This window comes from Dreissena polymorpha, chromosome 5 (assembly GCF_020536995.1).
Source record: "Dreissena polymorpha isolate Duluth1 chromosome 5, UMN_Dpol_1.0, whole genome shotgun sequence".
Lineage (NCBI taxonomy): Eukaryota > Metazoa > Mollusca > Bivalvia > Myida > Dreissenidae > Dreissena > Dreissena polymorpha.
This window is the reverse complement of record NC_068359.1, coordinates 114,334,923-114,361,137: the sequence shown is the minus strand read 5'-3', so window position 1 is coordinate 114,361,137 and position 26,215 is coordinate 114,334,923. Positions and strand designations below refer to the sequence as shown.

At 34.8% G+C, this 26,215-nt stretch overlaps 1 protein-coding gene across 1 annotated transcript in view; it reads left to right on the top strand.

Annotated features, from left to right (window-relative positions):
• LOC127831560 (tyrosine-protein phosphatase non-receptor type 12-like) overlaps nucleotides 1-26,215 on the top strand; it is a 77,964-nt gene that overhangs the window by 41,205 nt on the left and 10,544 nt on the right. The window contains exons 6-15 of the mRNA XM_052356540.1: nucleotides 1,098-1,226; nucleotides 1,894-1,965; nucleotides 2,556-2,770; nucleotides 3,709-3,775; nucleotides 5,887-5,964; nucleotides 8,049-8,147; nucleotides 10,228-10,240; nucleotides 10,491-11,722; nucleotides 11,974-12,040; nucleotides 19,672-19,733. Coding sequence (XP_052212500.1) covers nucleotides 1,098-1,226; nucleotides 1,894-1,965; nucleotides 2,556-2,770; nucleotides 3,709-3,775; nucleotides 5,887-5,964; nucleotides 8,049-8,147; nucleotides 10,228-10,240; nucleotides 10,491-11,722; nucleotides 11,974-12,040; nucleotides 19,672-19,733 — 2,034 coding nt within the window. The remainder of the gene's footprint in view (nucleotides 1-1,097; nucleotides 1,227-1,893; nucleotides 1,966-2,555; nucleotides 2,771-3,708; nucleotides 3,776-5,886; nucleotides 5,965-8,048; nucleotides 8,148-10,227; nucleotides 10,241-10,490; nucleotides 11,723-11,973; nucleotides 12,041-19,671; nucleotides 19,734-26,215) is intronic.

Below are 26,215 nucleotides of genomic sequence, written 5' to 3'. Positions count from 1 at the left end.
TACATTTTTGCAAAACAATGAGCCCTTCTATGGGAAAACCGGGTTGTTATTGGACATACATTTTTGCAAAAAAATGAGCCCTTCTATGAGAAAGCTGGGTTGTTATTGGACTTACATTTTTGCAAAATTGTGAGCCTTTCTTGGGGAAACCGGGTTTAATGCATTTGTGTAGTGTCCCCACAGAAGGCATGCTTTCCGCCCTTAACTGGATTTTGGCTAAAAAGAGACTTCTTTTAAACGAAAAATACCATTAAAAGATGAAAGTTTTGTCCCTCATAAGGCGGACTGCACAGACTAATTTTGGATGACACTTCACGCTGTTTAATCAAACCAAAGCTACATAATTTTATGTAGGATAATATAATTCACTTGGTACCTTAAGATGATTCAGAACAAGGGAAGAATGCTTTCTTTTTTTATATTATAAACCTATGCCTGCATAACATTAAAAGAAGGGAATAAATCAGTGCAATGTATGTTAGTCATATAAAATCAAACAAGTTTCCATTGATAATGGTTTATAGGCCAGTAACAAATGTTTTTGAGTTCATATTTGTCGGTGAGGGCTTAGCTTGATTTGCTTAATGCACATCTAGTCAAATTACCAAAAGAGTGAAGACACTGATAAACAACATTGTTGATTTTAAATAAATTCTTGCACAATGTTGTCCTATTTTTGCAGTTTATTAGAAAAAAATCATTTAACTATGCTGTACTCAGGTTCAAGACTTCTCTTCAACAATAAGTGTGTTCTTTGTTTTTCAGCCAATCAGTGAATATCATGTGTTCATATTTGGCCCTCACTCTGGGCAAACTGGGCTAAATGCATGTTTTTTAAGTGTCCTAAATTAGCCTGTACAGTCCCCACAGGCAAATCAGGGACGACACTTTCTGCTTTTATTGTGGTTTTCGTTTAGGTAAGTCTTGCCTAAGCAAAAACAAGTTAAGACAGAAAGTGTCATCCCTGATTAGATGGTGCAGACTGCACAGGCTAATCAGGGATGATACTAAACACACATGCTTTAAGCCCTGTTTTCCCAGATCGAGGCTCATTTTGTCTCATGTGCACTTTTTTGTGCTCAACTTTCAGGACATGAATGGTCTGCAATGTTTACATCGCCAGCCAGGGACCACTTAAGAACACAGTGTATGACTTCTGGAGGATGATACTGCAATACAAGGTCAAGGTCGTTGCTATGGCATGCAAAGTTGTCGAGATGGGAAAGGTGGGTAATGGTGGCCATGTTTGTAAAACACTGCATTTAATGCACATGTCAATATTGTGGCAAAGTTTAAAACAAGTAAATTTTATGTATATTCATGACATTAATCTGAATATATATATATATATATATATATATATATATATATATATATATATATATATATATATATATATATATATATATATATATTTATTTATTTTTTTTTTTTTCTAAAACAAACAAGCTCACAATTTATATAGATAATCACACATGTCCTATATTGAGGTCCTTTTGTCCCAAGGATGCATTCTGTGAGGACCCAAAGTGGCTCTCAGCAATATTATGTAGCTAGACTCACGGAAGTTGAGACTTATTTTGAATGTATCTGCAATATCAAGCTATTTAGTTTTTACTGAAAAGCATTTCATTTTGGTTTGGACTTTTGCTGTGGTTTCTTCCAGATATTCCAGCTTCCCCAGCTGGAATATCTGGAAGAAACCCCAACCGTTTTGTATGGTAATCCCTATGTAAACTCACATGCTGCCGGGATGGGGTATTGAACTTGTGCTGCCTAGGTGAAAAGCATGTGTACCAACCACTGCTTTGACCGGACAGCATTTGTAGGTTTTGCTTGTTATTGCTTTCATGATAGGTTTCACCTGTTCATAGGCCTTTAAAATGTTTTCAGAGGAAGTGTGAAGAGTACTGGCCTGAAACTATTGAAGGGACAATTGAGTTTGGGGATATATCAGTTACCATGGTAAATATAGTAATTGGGATGCATTATACTTTGTGAAGAAAGGATAATTTTAATGATTCCTGCACATCAGTTTTGCATATGCATTTTAGATGACATTATAAGTGTACATTATAAGATCAGCCGGGTCTACTTGAACAATAAGTTTTCAATTTAACCTGTTTATAAGCACACACTGTTTTATAATTTATATATAATGAGTTATGATTGTGGAGATGATTTTCCTTTTCCTTTTTTCTTGTAATTTGTACCCGACAAATCAAGTGAACAAACACAAAATGTCAAATTTGCGTACTATATCTTTAGAGTCATTTGATTACAAAAGTTGTAATCATTGTGGCAAAAGAAGACAATCCTACATGGATTTTAAAAGTACAGTCCCAATTCTCCCAGAATGGTATTTTTTTTTGTTCAAGAGACCACTTTTGGTTACTACCTTGAGTGGTCTCTTAATACAAGATTGACTGTATCTCAATGGATTTCCAGATCTCATGTGATTAAAATATCTGATTTAATTGGCAATGTGATTTGATTTACATGTCACATTTTCATAACAGATCTCATTTGATTGGCATACTCCATTTTATCAACAGATCTCAGAAGATGTTCTTGGTGAGAACTGCCTGATACGCAAGCTTAACGCCCAGCGGGAAGGCTTCAACCCAGTGCTGGTCACACAGTTTCACTACGTGGGGTGGCCCGATCACGGCATACCCAGCGACTTTGACATTATCCTAGAAATGATGGCCGAAATGCGAAAAATCAAGAGGAAGGACGCAGACAAGGCACCAATGCTTATCCACTGCAGGTGAAGTTAATTAACCACACAGATTTTTGCTGCATTTGTACTTCCTTCAAAAATAATGTTAAATTTATAAGCTTTCTTACTTGTTTCATGTTTTAAGAGCTTCATTTCCACCCATAATGTATTAATGAGCAGCAAACAGTATAAAATCTTAACAGACTTCAAGTAACTCCCAGGCTGTTCTGGTTTTATTCTTGTTGCATAAAGCCATTTTCACCTTGCTTCTGAGTGAGTAAGGGTTAAAAAACCCATGAAGGAATAATTCGAGAAAAAAAGCACAACACAATGACAAGTGCTTGACAGTACCTGACAACAAATTCAGACATGTTGTGCTCTGGAAATAATATAATTTTTTGGCAGTCCTTATTATACAAAAAAGCTCTTATAATTCTCCATTTCGCGCTAAGATACACCCTTTGACACCGTTGCAGTCCCTTAGAAAATCACATTAAATTTATGACCTAACTAGATTCAAGTTTTAAAGGCTTTATTTCCAACCCAAATGTCCCGTTGAGCAGCAAACAACATAAATCCTGAACAGACTGTGGTTTACTCTCAGGCTGTTCTGGTTTTCTGCTGGTTTCATATTGTCGTTTTAACTTTTCTTCTGTGTGGGAAAGGGTTACGGTACTTGTGCATCAACCATCAATGCTAAAGCCTTGAAGAAATCCATTATCAAATGATAATTTTCATAAAAAATTCGTACCATTCATTTAGAATATTAAATAAAATATATATGACTACATAATGAAAAATTATAATATGTAAAAGTTCATATTGAATCGAATCTTATAATAAATGACAATAAACAAAAGAAGCTAATTTGGGGGAATTTATTGCATTTCAAATTTGTTTTAAAACAAGTGACTGGTGATATTCAAGCTTATTATATGGGAATTTTCTTTTAAAGTTGATATTTTGAATGATTTTTATCGTTGCAGTGCTGGTTGTGGTAGAACGGGCACCATATGCGCGATAGACTATGCCTGGGATGTTTTGGGATCAGGGGTAGGGAAGCTTTACTTGATTTGAATGTAAAATATTGTGGTGTCTATATATCCTCAATGCAAGTTCATTTTGTTTGTTCATGTATTTTTAAAATAGAGTATAAGTTATTGTGGAATACATTTTAAAAACTTTTCTGGGATCTGTTAAATTGCGCATTTTTGTCTGATCTTAAACTTGTAGATTATCATTTTTGCCCAAAACCAGGATAATCCATGATTTTGTCTTTTTCATCTATTCTAATACCACAATGCAATCATTTTACATACATTGAAACAACTGCAATTTAATTACCAGCAGTGTCAGATTCTTATGATGTAAGTATTGCAATAATAGGGTCTCTAAAGCCTAGTGCAACATTCAATCAGCGGGAAAATGCGTAGGTTCAAAATAAAAGTATTAGAACAAACTTTCAAATTAGTGGTACCCATCTCTTCTTTTGAAATTCTTATAAAAACAGTGTTGCTATTTATGAATGTTTGAGAAGACTAGTAAAGCGCTTGAAAAAGTAACAAACTGTGAATTGATAACGCTACAATAAAGCCATCTGCACTTTTCAGACATTCTGTCAGTTTAACCTGTTCGTTTGAGAAGAAAACATATGATTATTATTTAATTTAAATAAAGAACCCACAGACTGATATTGCATTTTCATAACTTCAATGTGTATTCAAATTGTCCTATCCCTATACGAATATATTTCTGATGTGTTTAGGAGACATTTCACATATGGACCTACAAATAGTAATAGGGGTTTTGCAAGACTTTCCTATTTAGCTTCTAGTTAGAAGGCGCTTATTTCAATCTACTAAGATGAGAATCAAGGAATCTAATACATTTACGGCCATGTAAATCTGGTTACCTCCCTTAGCCCTTACTTAACCTTTCCTTTGATATATTTTGGATGCGAACCTTTGGACATGAACTTTCTTTAACCCTTTACCACTTAGATACATATTTTGAAGCATTTGTAGTCCCTTAGAAAGTTAAATTTAAATAAATAATTCAATTTTTGAAGGCTTCATTTCCAACCCTTAGATACTGATTTGCAGCAAACGGCATAACACCTGAACAGACAGAGAGTTACTCACAGGCTGTTCTGGTTTTATGCTGTTTGCACATCATAATTTTCATTGAAATTCGTATAGTGGTTACCTCTGAGAAAGGAAAGATGCCTTATGATTTTGAAGTCACAGGATCAAAGGTCAATGGGGCTTGTCACTGTCAATAACTTTCTTCAAGATATCTTGAGAATGCTACCTAATACATAGTGGTTACTTCTGAGAGAGGCAAAACGCCAATTTTAGGGCTTTAGTTCAAAGGTCACATGGTCTTGTAAAAGGAAATTCATGTTAGCGCTATTTGTTTACAATGGATTGACCTGTAATCATGTACATTAATGTAATGGTTACATGGGAAGAAAATGTAGACTTGTATAGATTTTTAGGTCAGCATTCCAAAGGAAAAGTTCTCATGAGCTTAAATCAAGATATTTGTTTCTTCATGATATCTAGAAAAGGCTGTGATAATCTAAATTAGTATGATGGTTCCTTTAGAGAAAAAAATGATGCATATTGATTTTTAGGTCAACAGGTCCAAGGTAAAGGTCACAAGGGCTTGTAACAGGAAATTTGAGTCCACACATTAGCTTGAAAACACTTTAACCTATGATCATGCAAATTGATGTTATGGCTTATGTGGAAAGTAAGACGCCTAAAATGAGTTCATCAGATCAAAGGTGAAGGTCATAGATGCTTGTATCATGAAATGTATTGCATTATTGTTAAGGATCATATAAATTGGTTTGCTGGTAAGTTGGGAAGAACACTGACCAAAAATGATTTCAAAGAAAGAGGTCTAAGGTCAAGTTAACAGGTATTACTTTTCGGTAAGTCTGGAAGCATGCATGTTTTAGAAATATCTCTTGTTTTGAATCTGATTTTGTATTCATCGTACCTTGTTGAACAAATTTTTATCAAGAATGATTTGCTCATGACATAATCAACCTGATCGAGTACACAGATTAAAGGAAAACTCTGAATAATTGTGTCTTCAGTGTACCTGTTTTAAAATCTCAAATGTCATCAGAAATAATGACAAATCTTTCCTTTCAGAACATGGACGAAACGTTTGATTTAAACCAGATTGTCAAAAAAATGAGAGAGCAGCGACCATCTATGATCCAAACACCGGTATGGCCTTTGATTTCAGATAGCGCTATAAGGTACATCAAGTCTGATTTAAAACTAAGCAACCAAAAGGACCGGTTGTTATTAGATCACCTGAGCACAATTTGTAAAAAGTGAGCTTTCGTGATCGTCTTTTGTCTTTCATCCGTTGTGCAACGTTATCGTCTGATCTTTATGAAATTTGTTCAAAAGATTTGTGCCAATGATATCTTGGACAAGTTTGAAAAATGGTTCTGGTTGCTTGAAAAACATGGCCACCAAGGGGTCGGGCATATTTCCTTAAATCTCTATAGTAAAACCTTGTTGACACTTTTGAGACCACATTTGTTATTTGATCGTCATGAAACTTGGTCAGAAGATTGGTCCCTAGTATATCTTGGACGAGTTCTAAAATGGTTCCAGTTGCTTGAAAAACATGGCCGCAAGGGGGTGGGGCATTTTTCTATATGATTTTGTTGACACTCTAGAGGCCACATTTATTGTAGGATCTTCATGAAACTTGGTCAGAAGATTTGTCCCAATGATATCTTGGACGAGTTTGAAAATGGTTCTGGTCTGTTAAAAAACATGGCCGCCAGGGGGCGGGCATTTTTCTTTATATGGCTATAGTAAAAACTTGTTAACATTCTTAAAGTCACATTTAATTCCAATCTTCATGAAACTTAGTCAGAACATTTGTTTTAATGATATCTTGGATATGTTGGAAAATGGTTCCGGTCTGTTGAAAAACATGGCCACCAGGGTGCGGGGCATTCATCCTTATATGACTATAGTAAAACCTTGTTAGCTCTCTCAAAATAAAATTTATAGTTCTGTCTTCATGAAACTTGGTCAGAACATTTGTTCTCATGATAGCTTAGGCTTCACAGAACAGGTCAGTTTCTTTGTATCTCAGGTGAGCAACTTGGAGCCTTTCAGGCCCTTTTGAGATATTCAGGGGAGGTAACTGACTATGGTCTCTGATTGAGTATATCCCTTGTTATCATTTACTGCTGAAATATCCTGTGATTATAAGACAATTCAGTCCTAAATTACTAAATTTCTTAGACTACTGGTTGAAAATGGGCTTACCAGTACCCATACAATATATTGACATAAATTGTGATCTTTTAAGAAATAACATCTTTTAAATAAAGTTAAGAATTGCATATCATAAGTCATTATTTGTTCAAGCCTTTCCCACTCAGAAGCAAAGTGAAAATGGCTATGTGCAAACAGCATAAAGCCAGAACAGTCTGCGAGTAACTCGCAGGCTGTTCAGGTTTTATGCTGTTTGCTGCTCATCAGTATCTAAGGGTTGGAAATGAAGCCTTCATAACTTGAATCTAGTCAGAAAAGTCTTTTATTAAATTTCATTTTCTGAGGGACTACATAAGCGTCAAAATATGTTTCTAAGTGTTAAAGGGTTAAAGTGGCATTTATAGTTTTTAACCAGGTTTTCCGAAGGAAAAAACTGGTTATTAGATTGGCGAATGTCGGCGGGCGGGTGGGCTGGCGGGCGGAACAAGCTTGTCCGGGCCATAACTTTGTTGTTCAATGTGAGATATTAAAATCATTTGGCACAATTGTTCACCATCATTAGACGGTGTGTTGCGCGAAAAAAATTACGTCAATATCTCCAAGGTCAGGGTCAAGCTTTGAGTTCTAAGGTCAAAAATAGCCATAAATGAGCTTGTCCTGTCCATAACTATGTCATTCATTGTGAGAAAGAATTACGTCAATATCTCCAAGGTCAAGGTCGCCACGACTAAAAATAGATTGATTTTGAAATTAGGGGGGTAACTTTGAACAATCAGTAACAATGCACATTGTTGAGTTGGTCTCCCTTTATCAGATTTTTTTTCAAATTAAAATCAAGGTCGCCACGAGTAAAAATACATTGAATCTTACACAAGGGGAGTAACAATGCACCTTTTGAATTGTCTCCCTGTATCAGACTTTTTTTTCAAATTGAAAAGGTGGTTTTGTGACAATTTTCTCCCTTGTTCAAAATTCATTTGTTGTTTGAATCAGGGAGTTATATTACTCTGTAGCTGAATGTTTATCAAAAGTACTGATCATCAGCTGCAGTGGTTTGCCACTTTCAGGAGCAGTACATGATGGCCCATAAGCTCATACAGACACTTTTCAAGAAACATCTGGAGTTAATGGAGGAACATACATATGGCAATTTCAATTTTCAACAGGTGAATAATCTGTACATAAAGGATTTGGCACGATTTGTCATATCATACCATATTTTATTAAACGAGTTCAGGAATTTTGTTAGTAAGCGAGCCTTTGGTGAGCTTACTAAGGAATTTCCTTGATGAGTTTAATATAATATGGTATGAAATGACCAGAGTGTCAGATCTTTTTAATCAAATGCTTTTAAATTAGCAAATGAAATAAATATTTACACAAACATAATTATGAATCTCGAATGTTGTTAACATTTCGTGACGTCATTTGATGTTGCAACGTCATCTCGAATGTTGTTAACATTTCATGACGTCATTTGATGTTGCAACGTCATTTCAGCAAAATAACAAAAGGCGATTGGTCAATCGAACGAAAAATAAGTCAATGAAAACACTCAAAAAGTATATTACACATGTGTAAGATAAAAATATTCGTAATGGTTATATTACATGGGAAACAGGGTATGGCGTGTGATAAATGGCTTTTTCCTGATGTTACTCGGTCTTTTTGTAGGTCTGTCACCTCTAAATTTTTGAGCTAACAACTTCTCCATTTCTCAAGTGATGATATTTTAACTTCAAATACATGTATGTCATCACCATAAACTGATGATGTCAAGACACTTTTTCCATACCAAATCATTCTTAAGTTACTGGTGCATTACAAATGCTTACAAAGGGATTTGGCGTATTGTTCACATTTATGATTGATGTAGTGTAAAGTTCTGTTTAATTCAACATTTAGCAATATTTGTATGTAATGCTGTTCCCAAAAAAGACTTTGAGTTTCCAAGTAATATAAAAATTTCTTCCTAAATCATGTTTTACTGTATATATTGACTTCTAAAATAGGTTGTGGGTACCCAATTGATTATCCGTACGCACTCGCTTATTGCATTTCTTCTGCGCACAAAACTCACTCCAAAACATTAACCCTTTTCCTTTCGCTCATTTTTTCAGAAGGCTAAATATAAGCGTAAAAGCCTTATAAATACGGATAATCAATTGGCTATCAGCCATAGCTTCCATTGACACAATGAGTTTGCCATATCAATCAGCCATAGCTTCCATTGACACAATGAGTTTGCCATATCATTCAGCCATAGCTTCCATTGACACAATGAGTTTGCCATATCAATCAGCCATAGCTTCCATTGACACAATGAGTTGCCATATCAATCAGCCATTCCATTGACACAATGAGTTTGCCATATCAATCAGCCATAGCTTCCAGATGACTGCTTCAATTGTTAATCAAATTGGTTACATACAATTTTACTTCATTTGACCTCATTTGCAATAATTACCACTATACCAATGTCACCAATAACTGAGGATTATTTGCTCATATGAGCGTGAAATTATATAAACTATATAGTAATATTTGGGGGGGGGGGGGGTTTAAGTTGCATTTTAATTATATGATAATATCTATTTCTGTGGTCATGATAGCTGTGATATATCAATCAAAACCATTTTCATATCTTGGTTGTGAGTTCAGCATGGTGGATGGTTGAAGGTCTTTTTATTTTACTTTGTTAACACCTGAATAAAGATCGGAAAAACTAACACACTTGATCTCACTGGTTACTCTGTATTATAAAGTAGATTCCCTCTTGGAAAATTGGGCATAATGCTGTGTGTATAGTGTTGTCCCATAGTAGTCTGTGCCATCCGCTCAGGCTAGTATGGGGCATAATGCTGTGTGTAAAGTGTTGTCCCATAGTAGTCTGTGCCATCCGCTCAGGCTAGTATGGGGCATAATGCTGTGTGTAAAGTGTTGTCCCATAGTAGTCTGTGCCATCCGCTCAGGCTAGTATGGGACCTAAGGCATGTGGGTCAAGTGTTGTCCCATAGTAGTCTGTGCCATCCGATCAGGCTAGTCTGGAACAATTCTTTTCGTCTTAACTCGATTTTTGCTAAGAAGAGACTTCCTTAAAACGAGTAAAAATATACATGTGGAAAGTGTTGTCCCTTATAAGACTGAGAGGAATGCACAAAATTAATCTGGAATGACATATGCCATTTTTCCCAAGAGCTGGACTCAATTTTTTGTATTATAGTAAATTCTTTCATTCTATTTCAGGATGAGGAGGAAGGTAATGACTGATCAATTCCAGCTTTTCTTTTCCCTGTGTAAAAAGTATACACTTCCAAATATTAAGTTAAATGACCCTTATATGTATGCTTTATGAAAATTGAAATGATCAAAATATAAACAAAAGATTAATACATTGTTGAATTTGTAATAAAAATTTAAAGTACACACATTTATACCTTGAACTGTGGAATTTTCAGTACACCTGTACAAGACACTTAATTAGTATTAATTTGTTTATTTATTTTAAGATACGATTGGCGACACATTAAGTGTTAGTTCATCAACTGGTCAGAGCCGTAAAAACTCAGTGCTACAGCAAGATATAGAAAACACACTGAAGAAAATCACTCTTTCCCCACACGATGGGCCACCAATGGAGCAAGCACCAAAAGTGCCAGATATGCTGATCCCAACACAAGTGTGGACTGAAAATAAACCAGAGTCAAAACCTGCAGTTGCTGCTGTGGTGAAACCTCCACTACCAACAAAACCATCTGTTGACCTTGTTAGTCCAACAACACACAAAACCTTTGTTTTTCCTCAGGAGACAGAAAAATCAGCTTTTAGAAGAGATAAGCAGCGTTCCTTCAAGGTGGAAGATATTTCTAACATTCCAGATAACTCTCAGCCACCCAAAAAAGTTGAAATGCGCTACTTGGAGTCATTGGAGAAGAGTGACTCAGTAGAAAAACACCTTTCTTATGCACCTTCTGAAGCTGGAAAACAAAATCTAACGAGCGTGAAAAACATGTTTGACCAACCACAGACCAACAGTGAAAGTGGATTTCCACCAAAGCTTTCAATGTCTTTTGCAGGCACCCCAACAGAGGTTAATCACAAAACGGACCCAAATTTACGAAACAGTTACAGTAACTCATACACAGGCACTAATAACAATAGTCCCAGTGACACAAACCAATCTGACCTTGCCAATAAGCGTAATAAATTTGTTACTAAAATTCAAATCGGCTCAGCATCCAAAAAACCACCAGTTGTCCAGACTGTGTCTGAGCCTCTACCCACGTCCAACCCATCAAAGGATTTGTCCAAAACTAAGACGTTACCACTGAGCTCAACCAATCCTTTCAAAGACATTCCCCAGGCAAGCGTTTCACCAGATACCTCATCCCAGCTGTCGCAAGGTGTCTACTCCATGGCCCAAGAGCCATATCACCCATATTCACCCATATCAAACTATAGCTCCGGAGCTAAGCCACAAAATCCATATTCTGACGTTGCAAACGATAGTTCTTCACCAGTGTTGAATTCTAAGCAAAATGGTAATGGAATCAATCCATCAAGACCGTATTCCTTTGCAGTTGAGCATGAAAAGGGAAAAACCCAAGCTGGAAAGGACTATTCTTATGCATACCAGGACCAGGATTCAGCAGGGGGTTTATATACTTCAGTTGAAAAATCAGAGAAAAAGAAAACTCCCATTAAAGATGCTGTATATGAATCAGTGGATTTACCTAAAAAGGTGATTGTTGGAGCTCCCCTTTTCCACTATGCACATTGATTAACTTCTAAGATTACATACATTTATTCATAAATGAATAATGTAGAGTAGTAATCTCCATAAATGTCTCATTGATGAGTATTCAAAAATAACTTTTGGTTTAAATTTATTTTTCATACAAAAAATAGATTTTGTTCACTGTTTTTTTTGCAGCCAATATTTAGTATGTTTGTTAATGCTTAATATTAGCTCCCTTGATTTCTCTTCTTAAGGATGATCCACCTCCAATTCCGACCAGAGGGTATGAAGAAGACAATGTTTCACTGAATGAAAAATCAGGTATTCCCCATTATTGTTTCTATTTAATATTCAGTGGTCTTATATATAACACCTGAAGTAATTGTTTTTGATGTGTTTGAAGTTGATGGGATAAAATGTCTGTTGAAGTGTGTAAATATATGCGTCAAATTAAATAATTTAGTTTAATTATCATTGTTACGAAGTTAACCATTACTTTTAAGCACCAGTGTTTAATTATCCCCTGCCATAGGGGGAGGGATATTGTTTTGGCGTTGTCCGTCCATCCGTCTGTCCGTCTTTCCGTCCGTCCGTCTGGAGTCATATCTTGGAAGTGCTTTGGCGGATTTCATTGAAACTTTGTATGAGTATATATATGGATAACAGGATGGTGCACGCCAAATGGCATTGTACACCATTCGTTAATAACGGAGTTATGCCCCTTTTTATCTTGACAAAATGCTTTTTGTGTGTGTCCGGAGTCATATTTTGGAAGTGCTTTTGCCGATTTCATTGAAACTTGTTATGAGTATATATATATATATATATATAAATTTATATATATATATATATTAAAAGATGATGCACGCCAAATGGCATTGTACACCATCTGTTAATAACGGAGTTATGGCCCTTTGTATCTTGAAAAAATGCTTTTTTTAGTGTCAAATATAACCCTTTTCTGTCCAGAAGCATGTTGGCGAGGGATATCAATTTAACAAATTTGCTTGTTAATAGATATTTCTCCTGTAGTTGTTGAGATTGAAATATTTTGGTTGAATTAAACTAGGGCTGTCACGATTCACCGGTATATAGGTATATCGCGGTGCATGTCGTGAAAAAAATCGCACCGCGGTACGGCGTTGCCGCACCGTTTTTTTTTAAATTATAATATTAGCACAGATATAAATACATTACATAATTATTTTTATATAGATATCGTTTTGAAAACTGTTGAAGCGATTCAAAAGGGCTAAATAAATAATCCGTTAATATCCAGGTCAAGCAAGCGCTTCCACTGGTAGATGTTTAAGTTTCACGTTTAAAATACGGCGGTGTATGGGTCCGTACCTTTTTTGGAATTTGGGACAGATTTCCTTTGCAAATAAGTTCATAATTATCCAAAAGATGTTTACTCTATTTCTTATTTTCTTTCTTTAGTATATCGATTGTTCAAAGCATGGCACTTCCGAATCATGTTATCTTAAGATTATGAATAAGTCGAGGAAGAGTCAGAACGCTAAGGATTTTCAATACTGGGCCTGCTGACTCCGCATTTTAAACATGCCCTTGAAGCGTTCGATTTACACAGATTGTAGTCACAGCTATTGTAAACAACATGGCGGACATTTTAGAAAAAGACGCGAATAACAATAACAATAACAATGACTACTTCTATCAAGTTTATTACAGTTTCTTTTACAGTTTCTAGTCATACTATGATACCAGTGTTTTCTGATTATTGAGTTTAATAAAGTTTGTAAAACTTCTTATTCTGCTGTTTTCTTCACAGATTCATATTCTGTACAATATCGTGGAACGTACCGCGATACAGTGTTGCCGTACCACGATATATCGCTGTACGCTCACAGCGTATCGTGACAGCCCTAAATTAAACATATATTATAATTAAGAGAGCGGTTTGGGGGTAGGGTAGGCATGGGCATTTAACTTAAGGATCCTAGTGACAAGGTTGCTCATACATATTATTTAAAAGCAGCTATGCTTCAATATTAAAGCCTTAGTTATGAAAATAACACTTCATAAAATTCTAGGGGACATTTGCAGATGAATCTGTACCACAGGCCACAGAGTCTGTTGACGGCCATTATGGTGTTTTCTGATGAAATTCCTTTTTAATTTGCTGTAGTCTTTTGACATCCCAGTATCTAGACGTGTGCCCTAGACATTTGACGTGTCATAAATATAAAGCAATAAACTGTGAAGAATGACCCTTATTTCAACAGGAAGGATTGGCTTGTTTAAATAACCCATTAATTCTGCCAAAGCTGATCGATTCCTTTATCGGGTTATCACAGATATGACTTCAGCCAATTAACAGGGCCTTGATTTGCAGCAGCAGTTAACTTTATTCTATGTTGTATACATCCTTTTTATGTCCCCCACCACTGTAGTGGGGGACATATTGTTTTTGCCCTGTCTGTTTGTTGGTTGGTTTGTGTGTTTGTTTGCTCCAACTTTAACATTTTGCTATAACTTTTGCAATATTGAAGATAGCAACTTCATATTTGGCATGCATTTGTATCTCAATTCTCATGGGGCTGCACATTTTGAGTGGTGAAAGGTCAAAATCATCCTTCAGGGTCAAATATATAGCTTCAAAGCGGCGCAGTAGGGGACAAAGTGTTTCTGACAAACACATATCTTGTTTATTTGAAACTTTAAAAACAGAATGCTTCAACTGTGAAGTTGACTAAAATATCAATAAAAATAAATGTTTTAACTGTTTAAATATTTATTGTGGATACAAAATGATTTATGATCACAAAAGGATTCAGGTTGCTGCTAAATAGTGGCAGAGATGATAGTTGGACAAGTGTGGTGGCATTTTATAAATAATTGCTACATGCAAGTAATTTTCTAGGTTAACACTTGTTTTTGAGGTATTGAGGCAATCTTATTTCATCTTCTAGATGTTTCCCAAATGTATTATGATATCACATTTAACATTTGGATTTTTGTTATGCCCCCGAAGGAGGGCATATAGTGATCGGACTGTCCGTCCATTCGTCTGTCTGTCTTTCCGTCACACTTTGCGTTTAGGTTTCTGCGTTTAGGTTTCGAAAAATGCTCATCCTTCAAGGTCAAAGGTAAAAAAAATCAATCAAAGCGGCGCAGTATGGGGCATTGTGTTTCTGACAATGCATCTCTTGTTTTTTTTTTAACATATTAATTTTTAGCAAAACTTGATCATTATTTTTTTCAGGACCAGTAAATGGTGTTACTTACATATTTTGTTTTGCATAAAAGTCAAAGAAGTGGTGTTCAAACACTGTAAAGTATACCCCAGATTTTACTGTAAAGGTCTTCAAAGGTAAAATTGTCTAATACAACGGGCAGGGGACACCACATCAGAGCCCATCCAGAATGTTATTTTGAACCCTGATAGAGACAAGTTATTTTAAAACCTGTTAGATACAAGTTATTTTGAACCCTCAAAGAGTTAACCCACAAGTTATTTAAATCCTGATAGAGACATGTAATTCTGAATCCTGATAGAGACAAGTTATTTTGAACCCTGATAAAGACAAGTAATTCTGAACCCTGGTAGAGGCAATTTAAGTTATTTTGAACCCTAATAGAGAAAATGTCTTTTAAACCAATTATTGAGATGTTATTTGTAACTCTGATAGAGACAAGTTATGTTTAACTCTGACAGAAGCAAGTTATTTTTTTACCTTGATAGAGACAAGTTATTTTTTTAACCTCATAGTGACACGTTGTTTTGAACTCTCATAGAGACAAGTTATTTTGAACCCTGATAGAGACAAGTTATTTTGAACCTTGCTAAAGGCAATTTAAGTTAATTTGAACCCTAATAGAGACATGGTCTTTTAAACCAATTAGAGACAAGTTTTTTTTAACCCTGATAGAGACAAATTATGTTCAACCCTGACAGAGGCAAGTTATTTTATCCTGATAGAGACAAGTTATTTTGAACCCTGATAGAGACAAGTTGTTTTGAACCCTGATAGAGACAATTTTAGTTATTTTGAACCTTGATAGAGACAAAATCTGTTGAACTCTGATAAAGACAAGTTATTTTTAACCCTGATAGAGACAAGCTATTTTAAACCCTGATAGAGAAAAATAATTTTGAACCCTGATAGAGACAAGTTATTTTTAACCCTGACAGAGACAAGTTATTTGAACACTGATAGAGACAAGATATTTGAACCTTGATAGAGAAAAGTTTTTTTGAACCCTGATAAAGAAAAGTTATTTTAAATCCTGAAATAGACAAATTATTTTGAACCCTGATATAGACAATTTAAATTATTTTGAACCCTAATAGAAGGTCTTTTAAACCCGTTAGAGACAAGTCATTTTTAATGCTGTTAGAGACAAGGTATTTTGAACCCTCATAGAGACCAGCTATTTTGAACCCTGATATAGACAAGTTATTTCAACCCTGATAGAGACAAGCTATTTTAAACCCTGATAGTCAAGTTATGTTGAGCCCAAATAGAGACAATTTATTTCGAACCTTGATTAACAAGTTATTTGAACCCAGACAAGTTATGTTGAGCCCTCATAGAGACAATTTATTTCGAACCTCGATTTACAAGTTATTTGAACCCTAATAGAGACAAGTTATTTGAACCCTGATAGAGACAAGTCATTTTAAACCCTGAAAAATACAAGTAATTCCTAACCCTGATAAAGACAAGTTATTTGAACCCTGATAGAGACAAGTTATTTGAACTTTGACAGAGACAAGTTATTTGAACCCTGATAGAGACAAGTTATTTTGAATCTTGATACAGACACGTTATTTTGGACCCTGATAGATAAGTTATTTTGAACCCTGATAGAGACAAGTTATTTGAACCCTCATCACGCCGGGTATGCGGATACTCTGATAACAGATGGCACTTCGATGCCAGATAATAACAAAAGCCACGCGCAAGAGTTGAGTTCTTCAGCTTTTTTGCATTTATGTTCTGTTTACTTGGTTTTCATACACATAACATTGTTTGGTCGATTAATGGTATAGTACTTCGTATTGCGGAGCAAGAAAGTCATGAAAAAAACAGTGGATTATAAAAAAGAGATAAAATGTCATCGATAATCGTCATGAATTCAATGATCAGTACGTATTTCAACAAAATAAAAATACTTGGAAATAAATCAAGAACGTGCCAACTTATCGAAATAAAAGATCAATATGTCTATTAATGTTACAACATGTTAAATTTTAGTTGAATAACGTATTTGCGGAAATTCAAATGTTTTAAGAGTCGGATGCCAAATTTTCATGGACACATCTTTTCCAGCTAACTCGACACTTTTTACCAGATATAACACACCCTATTTAGGAAATCAGAAATACAGAATTCGCCGTGGAATACTGTTATAGTAAGCCCGCAAAAATAAAAATGTATGTACTAACGTAAATTAAAAACAAATTACCGAAACATGTTCTTATCCCTTTGGAATATGATAATAAAAGGGAACGAGAAGTGTAAAGGGAAGTGCTTCCTATAAGTAGAGCTCAATATAAAGGGAGTTTTCCAATCTCTTTTAAATTTTTTGGCTACACATAAGTATCGTCTTCATGATTCGATTCTAATGAGCACCAATGACAAAGGATTTTATGAGGTGTATTGGCCGCTTAAAGACCCCTTGCTCCCCTTATCTAGAGTCCTGCTAACAGTTCAATTGAACACAGTCGTGTTGATCCACGTGATCCGTTGTATTTTCAATTCTCTTAATCCCAATTTACCACTTAAAAACAAGTTAATTTTGTAGACACTAATTTTCGATCGTCACTTGAAATATATTACTTCAGAAATAAGCATTTGAATCTTATTTAAAATTTGCTCTTATAATATTAATTATTTGAATTAATAGTAATATGATTTTTGAAAACGAACAACGCCATGGGTTATATTTTACATGTATGTAATTACGTTATGCATAAATTCCTAATGTGTCGGACTTGACAATGCAAATTGATTCGTACTTCAAAATGTTTGGTCAGAATAGCCATAATATACATAAATGCATTTCAGGTAGAAGATAAAACTCGGTTATCAGAGTGCCCAATTTGTTGAAAGTCTCTGTTATCGGAAGTGCCCTATATGCCCTATATCGGGAATCAAAGTATCCACAACTTCGTGAATACCACCTATTAAAATATGCTATATCTTCGTTTATATTTCATTGAATACTATCAAAATTTCAGTATTTTAAGCACAGTGATGACTCTACATGGTGGAATATCAAACAATTTCTTGCAATATTTCTAAGTAGATTTATTTTGTTGAAATGTTTACTGTTCATCCAGTTTATGCTGTTTTCCAACTGAATTTTCTTTTTTTTTTTGGAAAAATCTACCATTCTTCCGTGATGTTTTTCTTTGCAATAGAAAAGGATACACCATTTATAAACTCGACCATGCGCCTTGTCTAAAAAACTAATCTTTATGATATAACTTTGAAAAAAACTGATGAACTTAATTACCTCTAGCGCGTGGCTTTTGTTGTTATCTGGTATCGAAGTGCCATCTGTTATCAAAGTATCCACATACCCAGCGTGCTCATAGATTACAAGTAATTTTGAACCCTAACAGAAACAAGATATTTGAACCTTGATAGAAAAAAGTTATTTTTAACCCTGATAAAGAAAAGGTATTTTAAATCCTGAAAGAGACAAGTTATTTTGAACCCTGATAGAGGCAATTTAAATTATTTTTAACCCTTATAGAGACAAGGTCTTTATAACTCATTAGAGACTAGTCATTTTTAACCCTGTTAAAGACAAGGTATTTTGAACCCTGATAGAGACAGGTTATTTTGAGCCCTCATTATTAAGAGAAGTTTTTTTTAGAGACAAGTGGTCTCAATCAAAGCACCTTCCTCACCTAATAGTTTCTGTCATTATGCTCCCCCAAAATTTATTTTGGGGGGGAGCATAAAGTCGCCGCTTCGTCTGTCCGTCCGTCCGTGTGGCCGTCTGTCCGTGGACAATTTTTGTTCATATTATCAGCGGGTTCTGGTCGGATGATTTTTCACAGAGTTATGGCCCTTTGAATCTTTTTTATTAACTGTACATATAGTGCAATTCTTTTCCGGGCTATTTCTCACCAACTAATAACCGGAATTCGATGAAACTTTATGGGAAGCTTCACTACCAAGAGGAAATGTGCATATTATCAGTGGGTTCTGGTCGGATGATTGTTCACAGAGTTATGGTCCTTTGAAATTTTCCATTAACTGTACATATAGTGCAATTCTTGTCTGGGCTATTTCTCAGCAACTAATGACCAGAATTCAATGAAACTTTATGGGACTTCACTATCAAGAGGAGATGGGCATATTATCAGCGGGTTCTGGTCGGATGCTTTTTCACAGAGTTATGGTCCTTTGAAATTTTCCATTAACTGTACATATAGTGCAATTCTTGTCTGGGCTATTTCTCAGCAACTAACGACCAGAATTCAATGAAACTTTATGGGAAGCTTCACTATCAAGAGGAGATGGGCATATTATCAGCGGGTTCTGGTCGGATGATTTTTCACAGAGTAATGGCCCTTTGAAATTTTCCATTAACTGTACATATAGTGCAATTCTTGTCTGGGCTATTTTTCAGCAACTAATGACCAGAATTCAATGAAACTTTATGGGAAGCTTTACTACCAAGAGGAGATGTGCATATTATCAGCGGGTTCTGGTCGGATGATTTTTAACAGAGTTATGGCCCTTTTAAATTTTCTATAAAAAAATTCTTGCCCCCCCCAACTACTGTGCCCTCAAGACGTTTCCTTTTATCTGAATATAAAGTGCAATATTGTGACAAAAAAACACTTTGGGAAGCATCACCCGTCTCTGACGGTTTCTTGTTTCTATATGTTTAAGAAAGGGCAATTATTAAAATAATTATATTCTAACCTACTCATACTATTTTATAGTTTCTATGCATGTTTACAGTTCCAAAAGTTTTTAGGAGTGGAAATCGCCACATTTTCTTGCAAAAATCTCAGACCTTTAAGGTATGGATGTTTTGTGGTGGTAGCTATAGAATAACATATGAACACCTGCAAGTTGCTGTGGGCTACTAGTATTGTTTCACACTGCTCAAAAATTGAAATTATGGTTTACAAAGCATTCAAAATGGTTTTATATGTTTGTTTTTTCACAACAACGAATTTTGCATAAATATATGAAGCAAAATTCATAAACAATAAAGTTTGTTCTATATTGAGCAATTAGAAACTTCTTTAGTGGCACTACAATTATTGTCAGCATTTTGCCAATTTATGCATCAAACAAAAAAGTAGATTATTTTAACAAAATATAGATAAAAAAGCTATTTTGAGCTGTATTTAAAGGTTCATTATTGCAATAAAAAGGTTTAAAAATTAACTTTTGATGCAAAACATTTGGGTTATTTTTTTGCACCAGTTCTGAGGTTTGTTTTTTTATTTGATTGTTCAGACATTAACTTAAAAAGTACAGATGCTACTTTCGGAAAATCTAACAGATGTTAAAGTTGGCGTTAAAGTAAGATTAGATTTGGTTTTCAGGTAAATTGCTCTTGTCATACACGAGTTAAATTTATTTTACCTTTATGCTGATATTCGCCTTATACACAGTTGCCTGATGTAATTTTTTATATACGGTTAGTAGGGTCCATTGTTGGAGGTATGTGATGTTACTCTGAATCAATTTTAAAGTCTTCAAGTTTTAAAAAAAGCGCAAAAAGACCAGATACAACTTACGTAACAAATATTACAATACCAGTTCTCATGACATAATTAACACCTCACACTTCAAAAAAACTGTTCATACCCACCAAAAAAGCAGAGTCATGTTTCACTAAATCCGAATACATATATAGACAATCCCAAAATCAATTAATTGACTGCCGACATATTGGCTATGATACGTGACCCGCTGATCCTGACGGTACTGAAGAATTTGGCAGATTACAGCGTCATCATAGTGTACATCCGCTTTATTCCAATAAACAGTACTTTATGACTTCGCACAGTACGATTAAAAACAATTGAAACATGAAACCAAGTGTCATATGTATCACATCGTAAATCAATATAATTTAAATATGAAATATACACGATAAGATTTATAAAATATGTGTCTGTGCCACAATATTCAGTGACAACACGTAATGTTTAAGGCCGAGTTTGCTTTTTAAGCATACCTCAGTAATGCCTTTGTGTAAAATTTTATTATTTCTGTATGGAATAAAATGATTCAATGAAAATTATAAAGGTTATAGAAATATCTAAAGTCCGAAGTAAACGTTGTGATTTGAGCTTAAATAGTGCCGGAGATATTTAATGAGCGTAATTTACTTTGAAAGATTTCAGGACGAGGTAGACAATTTTATTGAAAAGTAGATATCTGCCTTTTTTTAAGCCCTTTATTATTTCTTAATATAAAATGCCGTACTTCTATAGTTCTGGAGGTACTCAATAAGAAACTTTGTAAGATTCAAGACCGAGGCCGACTTTTTTTTATTGAATAGGTAGTACATATCTTTGTTTGTCTAAACATTTTCCATTTTGTTAACCAGGTTTTCCGAAGGAAAAAACTGGTTATTAGATTGGCGAATGCGGGCGGGCTGGCTGGCTAGCTGGCTGGCTGGCGGGCTGGCGGGCGGGCGGAACAAGCTTGTCCAGGCCATAACTTTGTCGTTCATTGTGACATTTTAAAATCATTTGGCACATTTGTTAACTATCATTAGACGGTGTGTCGCACGAAAAAATTACGTCAATATCTCCAATGTCAAGGTCGCCACGACTAAAAATAGATTTATTTTAAAACAAACTTACAAAGGTCACACTTTAAGTTCAAAGGTAAAAAATAGCCATATATGAGCTTGTCTGGGCTATAACTATGTCATTCATTATGAGATTTTAAAATCATTTGGCACATTTGTTCACCATCATGGGACGGTGTGTCGCACGAAAGAATCACGTCAATATCTCCAATGTCAAGGTCGCCACGACTAAAAATAGATTTATTTTAAAACAAACTTACAAAGGGGGTTAATTTTGTTTTTTCATTTCAAAAGTTCAGTTTGAGTTGTCTCCCTTTATCAGATTTTTTTTCACAATAAAAACCTGGTTTTGTGACAATTTTGTCCCTTGTTATTAATATTTCCCTTCTAAGTGTCATTTTAAAAGTAATATAAAAATCTATAGCCAAAATGAAGTTTTTGATTATAAAATTGGTCCAGAAATATTTACTAGCAAACCTCTGTAAGATTTCAGGTTGATGCAAATTTTTTTGATTAAAAGTATGTATCTGGTTGAGTCTAAAACTAAAGTGCTTTTTAGCAATTTCTTTTATTTAAAAATCGCTCTCAAGCCAATACAAAAATCACTAGCCGGATATGAATTTTGTGATTCTAAATGAACAAGTACCAGAGCTACCGGTATTCATTTGCTAAACTGTGTAAGATGTCTAGGACATGGCATACTTTTTTAGCTGGACTATTATATATGATATATATATATATATATATAGTGGAGCTATCCTACTCACCCGGGCGTCGGTGTTCCCGTTAGCGTTAGCGTTCCTGTTAGCGCTAGCAATAGACAACTGTATCAAGCATTTTGACAGAATTATTGCCCCTTTTATACTTAGAATATGCATATTACATGTATTGATAAATCTATGTTAAAGTTTGCGTACCACCTCAAATATTTTCTATGTCCTTTGACATATTGCTTTCATATTTTGCATACTTCTTTACCAACATGATCCCAATGTATAAACAAGAGCAGACAACTGTATCAAGCATTTTGACAGAATAATGGCCCCTTTTATACTTAGATAAATGAACATTTTGCTTAAATTGCCAAAACTTCTCTATTTATGATCACATTTGATTCATACTTTGACAAAACAACACTTACCTGACAAACCACAATGAACTCCACTCAAACCATCCCACATGCCCCACACCAGAATCCCCCCCCCCCCAAAAAACAACAACAACATTTTTTTCCCCCTTATTTTAGAAAGATCATCTATTAAATGATCACCCACCCACATTATACCCCCCCCCCCCCTCTCCATGATGGCTTACGTTATACTGTCAAGCACTCGAATAGTCAAGTGCGCTGTCCTCTGACAGCTCTTGTTATTGAACAGGACATATCAGCTTTTGCCTATAACTTTCTTATATTATTATTGAAATAACGTTTAAAATGTAATATCAAAGTTTATAGTCTAAAATAAACTGTTTGGGCTGTTTTCAATATTTTCTAAACTGATTTCATTATTTATTAAATTTTCTTAACATCTTAATCTTAACATCTTAACATCCTAATAATTATGTTCAACATGAAAAATATGGAGCCTTAAATAAACTTGAATAGTTCCAATTGTGTTCTCTAGATTTCCTAAACATATGTCTTTATTCAATTTTCGTTATAAAGTCTAAATTTACGATTAAAAAATAAAAAACAAGAACACAATAAGTGATTTTTTTCTTTGTTTATTATGGATGATAATTTCAGTGAGATAAAGGTCTTGAAAAAAAACATCAGCGATAATGTTTGGAGCTTAATGGAAGGCGATGTCCCAAGTGTGGATTTAAAGCGCTAATGGGTATGCCAGTGACACCACATGTCTGCACATGTGTAGATACTGTAATTAAGATATCATATCACGTGTCACCTTTAAATAACACATTTAATGACAATCAAGACATTATTCTCGCCTGAGGGACCAATACATGTACAAACAGGTCCCTGTTCATGCTGAGTTTTATTACTCTTAACTGAATGCAGATGAACCTTATTTCTTCAAATTATGTAATAACTGATATAAAAAAAACATGAACTATTATGTTATTATCAGATCAGTAACAGAAACGTTTTTAATCTTCAAATATATTCGATAAAATTGTTTCGCCTTCTTGTTTTGTTCAGGGACATATACAAATATATATGTCCCTGTTGTTTTCTTCAGTACCGTTTTGGAGGCGCGCGCGAGTATTCAGGGGTGGTAATCTGGGAGTTATCAATTTCTGGGATTGTCAAATATCAGACTAAACTGTTAAACTATCAATACATTTACACTACGTAGAGCGAGATTTCTGTCATAAACACAGTTCCACGGTGGACAATTATTTGTCATCATGGACAATCACCACATATGCATTGTGATAGATCGCGGCGACAGTTGGTGAGCTTGGCGAGAGTTATCCGGAAATTGATTGCACAGTAGACCACCGCGGCTTTGGTGGTTCGCGGTGAAATCAGTGTATCAGACTGAACTCAATGTGAATACATGCATTAGATTAAACTAATTGTGATTACATGTATCAGACAAAACTAAATGTGAATACATGTTTTAGTCTAAACTTAATCTGAAAATCAGCTTTAGAGGAAATTTTATGTAAATAGATGATTGCATTAGACTAAACTAAATGTGAATGCATATCTCATACTTAACTAAATGTGAATACATATGTAACCTTTAACTCAATGTGAATACATGTGTTAGACTTAGCAACCTTAAGCCCCTATCAATCATCCTGAATCAATATGCAACAATGTATTGTTATTACTTTTACCTAATTTATTGTTTTATTTGAAAAACACATCAGTCTTTGTTATTGTTTATATGGAAACTATGCATCAACCGCAGCTCATTTGAAATTTATGTTATGAAATGTATTGCTCAGGAGCCAGTAATTTATTTATCCTAAGTATCTGGACCTGTAATTATTTAGCAATAATGGACCTTTAAAATAAAAGACACTTTCGTCCACATTTGAAGCTGCATGATCATCAAAACTACATGTTAATGGTGTTTTCTATGACTTACAACATTTCTAAACAAAAATCGTGCTGCTTGATTGTTATTTTGTTTATGCATTGTAAGAGCTATGCAATTATGTATGTTCCGATTGTCATAAACAGAAAAAAACAAGTATGAAAAATTGAAGTTTGAAAACAAGTATATAAAAGACATTGTACATGTATCTGACAGGCTAATTGAATGAATTGTTATTGAATAGATGTATTATGTGAATTTATGTTTTGCTGGAGCAAATCCAAGCTTGACCATGATACTACTGTATCTGATTTTATTAGCTCGGCTGTTTTCAGAGCAAACCCAAGCTATTGTCATAGCCAGCTCGTCGTCCGCCATAGGCTTCGTGCTAAAACCTTAACATTGGCCATAACTTTTTAAATATTGAAGATAGCAACTTGATATTTGGCATGCATGTGTATCTCATGGAGCTGCACATTTTAAGTGGTAAAATTTCAAGGTGAACATCATCCTTCAAGGTCTAGGGTCGAAAAAACAAAGTAAAGGGAAGTAATAAGCTTTAAATGGACATAGTTATCTGACCTGCCCACGTATATATTTTTGTTAAATAAATCAAAGCGGCGAAGTAGGGGGCATTGTGTTTCTGACAAACACATTGTGGTAAAAGGTCAATGTCGAGGTCATCCTTCAAGGTCTACTGTACAAAATACACATTTAAGGGAAGTAATAAGCTTTAAAGGGAGATAATTATTCAATATTGAACATAGCCACTTTATATATTTGGCATGCATGTGTATTTCATGGAGCTGCACATTTTGAGTGGTAAAATCTACAGTCACAGTAGTGGCTTTTAATTATTTGCTAATAAAAATAGAGATTTGTTAGAGACAATTATTTTCAAGGGAAGTAATTTATATAATTATAAATCTCATATTATATATTTCCTTACCAAGAATTGAAGTTCTTTTCACAGTTACGTGCAGATTTATTATTTTGATTATTTATAACTCAATTGATTGATTTGTCAATTTTTTTTTTTAAATAATATAATTATCATTTCTTTTATGTACTTACTTGTTAATAGTAGTGTTCATTACATACCTGTGGACTTATGTCCATAGATACATGATGAACTCTGGCTATGATCTCTTTGATAAACCACAGGTCTTGGTTGTCAGTGATGTCTGACTTAGTCATTTTTGACTGTCTACAGACCCCCCCTTCCCCCCCCCCCCCCCCCCCCCCCCCCCCCCCCCCCCCCGTTTGGATTGGACAAAATCCAAGGGAAGTAATAAGCTTTAAAGGGAGATGATTTCTATACCTGCCAAATGATAAATTTTATTTCAAAGTGGCGCATTAGGGGGCATTGTGTTTCTGACAACACATCTCTTGTTGGGTCACTTGGTCAAAGGTCAAGGTCACTGTGACCTCTAAAAGAAATAAAAAAATCTGACAAGCTTTCGCAGCCGAGCGTGGCACCTGTTATGCGGTGCTCTTGTTAAATATGAAACAGAAAGAGTGTCTTCGTGGGAATCATTTCTATTGTTCTTTAAAGAAAATTTAGTTTGTATATTGGTAAATTTCTTTTTTTTTTATAAACAAACCATGGTGACCAAGCAGATTTAACATGTTGGCTCGAAATACACATTTTCATGCAGATTCTTTATAGAGAACACATCATAGACAGCCTTTCCTTCTATCTATACCTGTTGCAGAT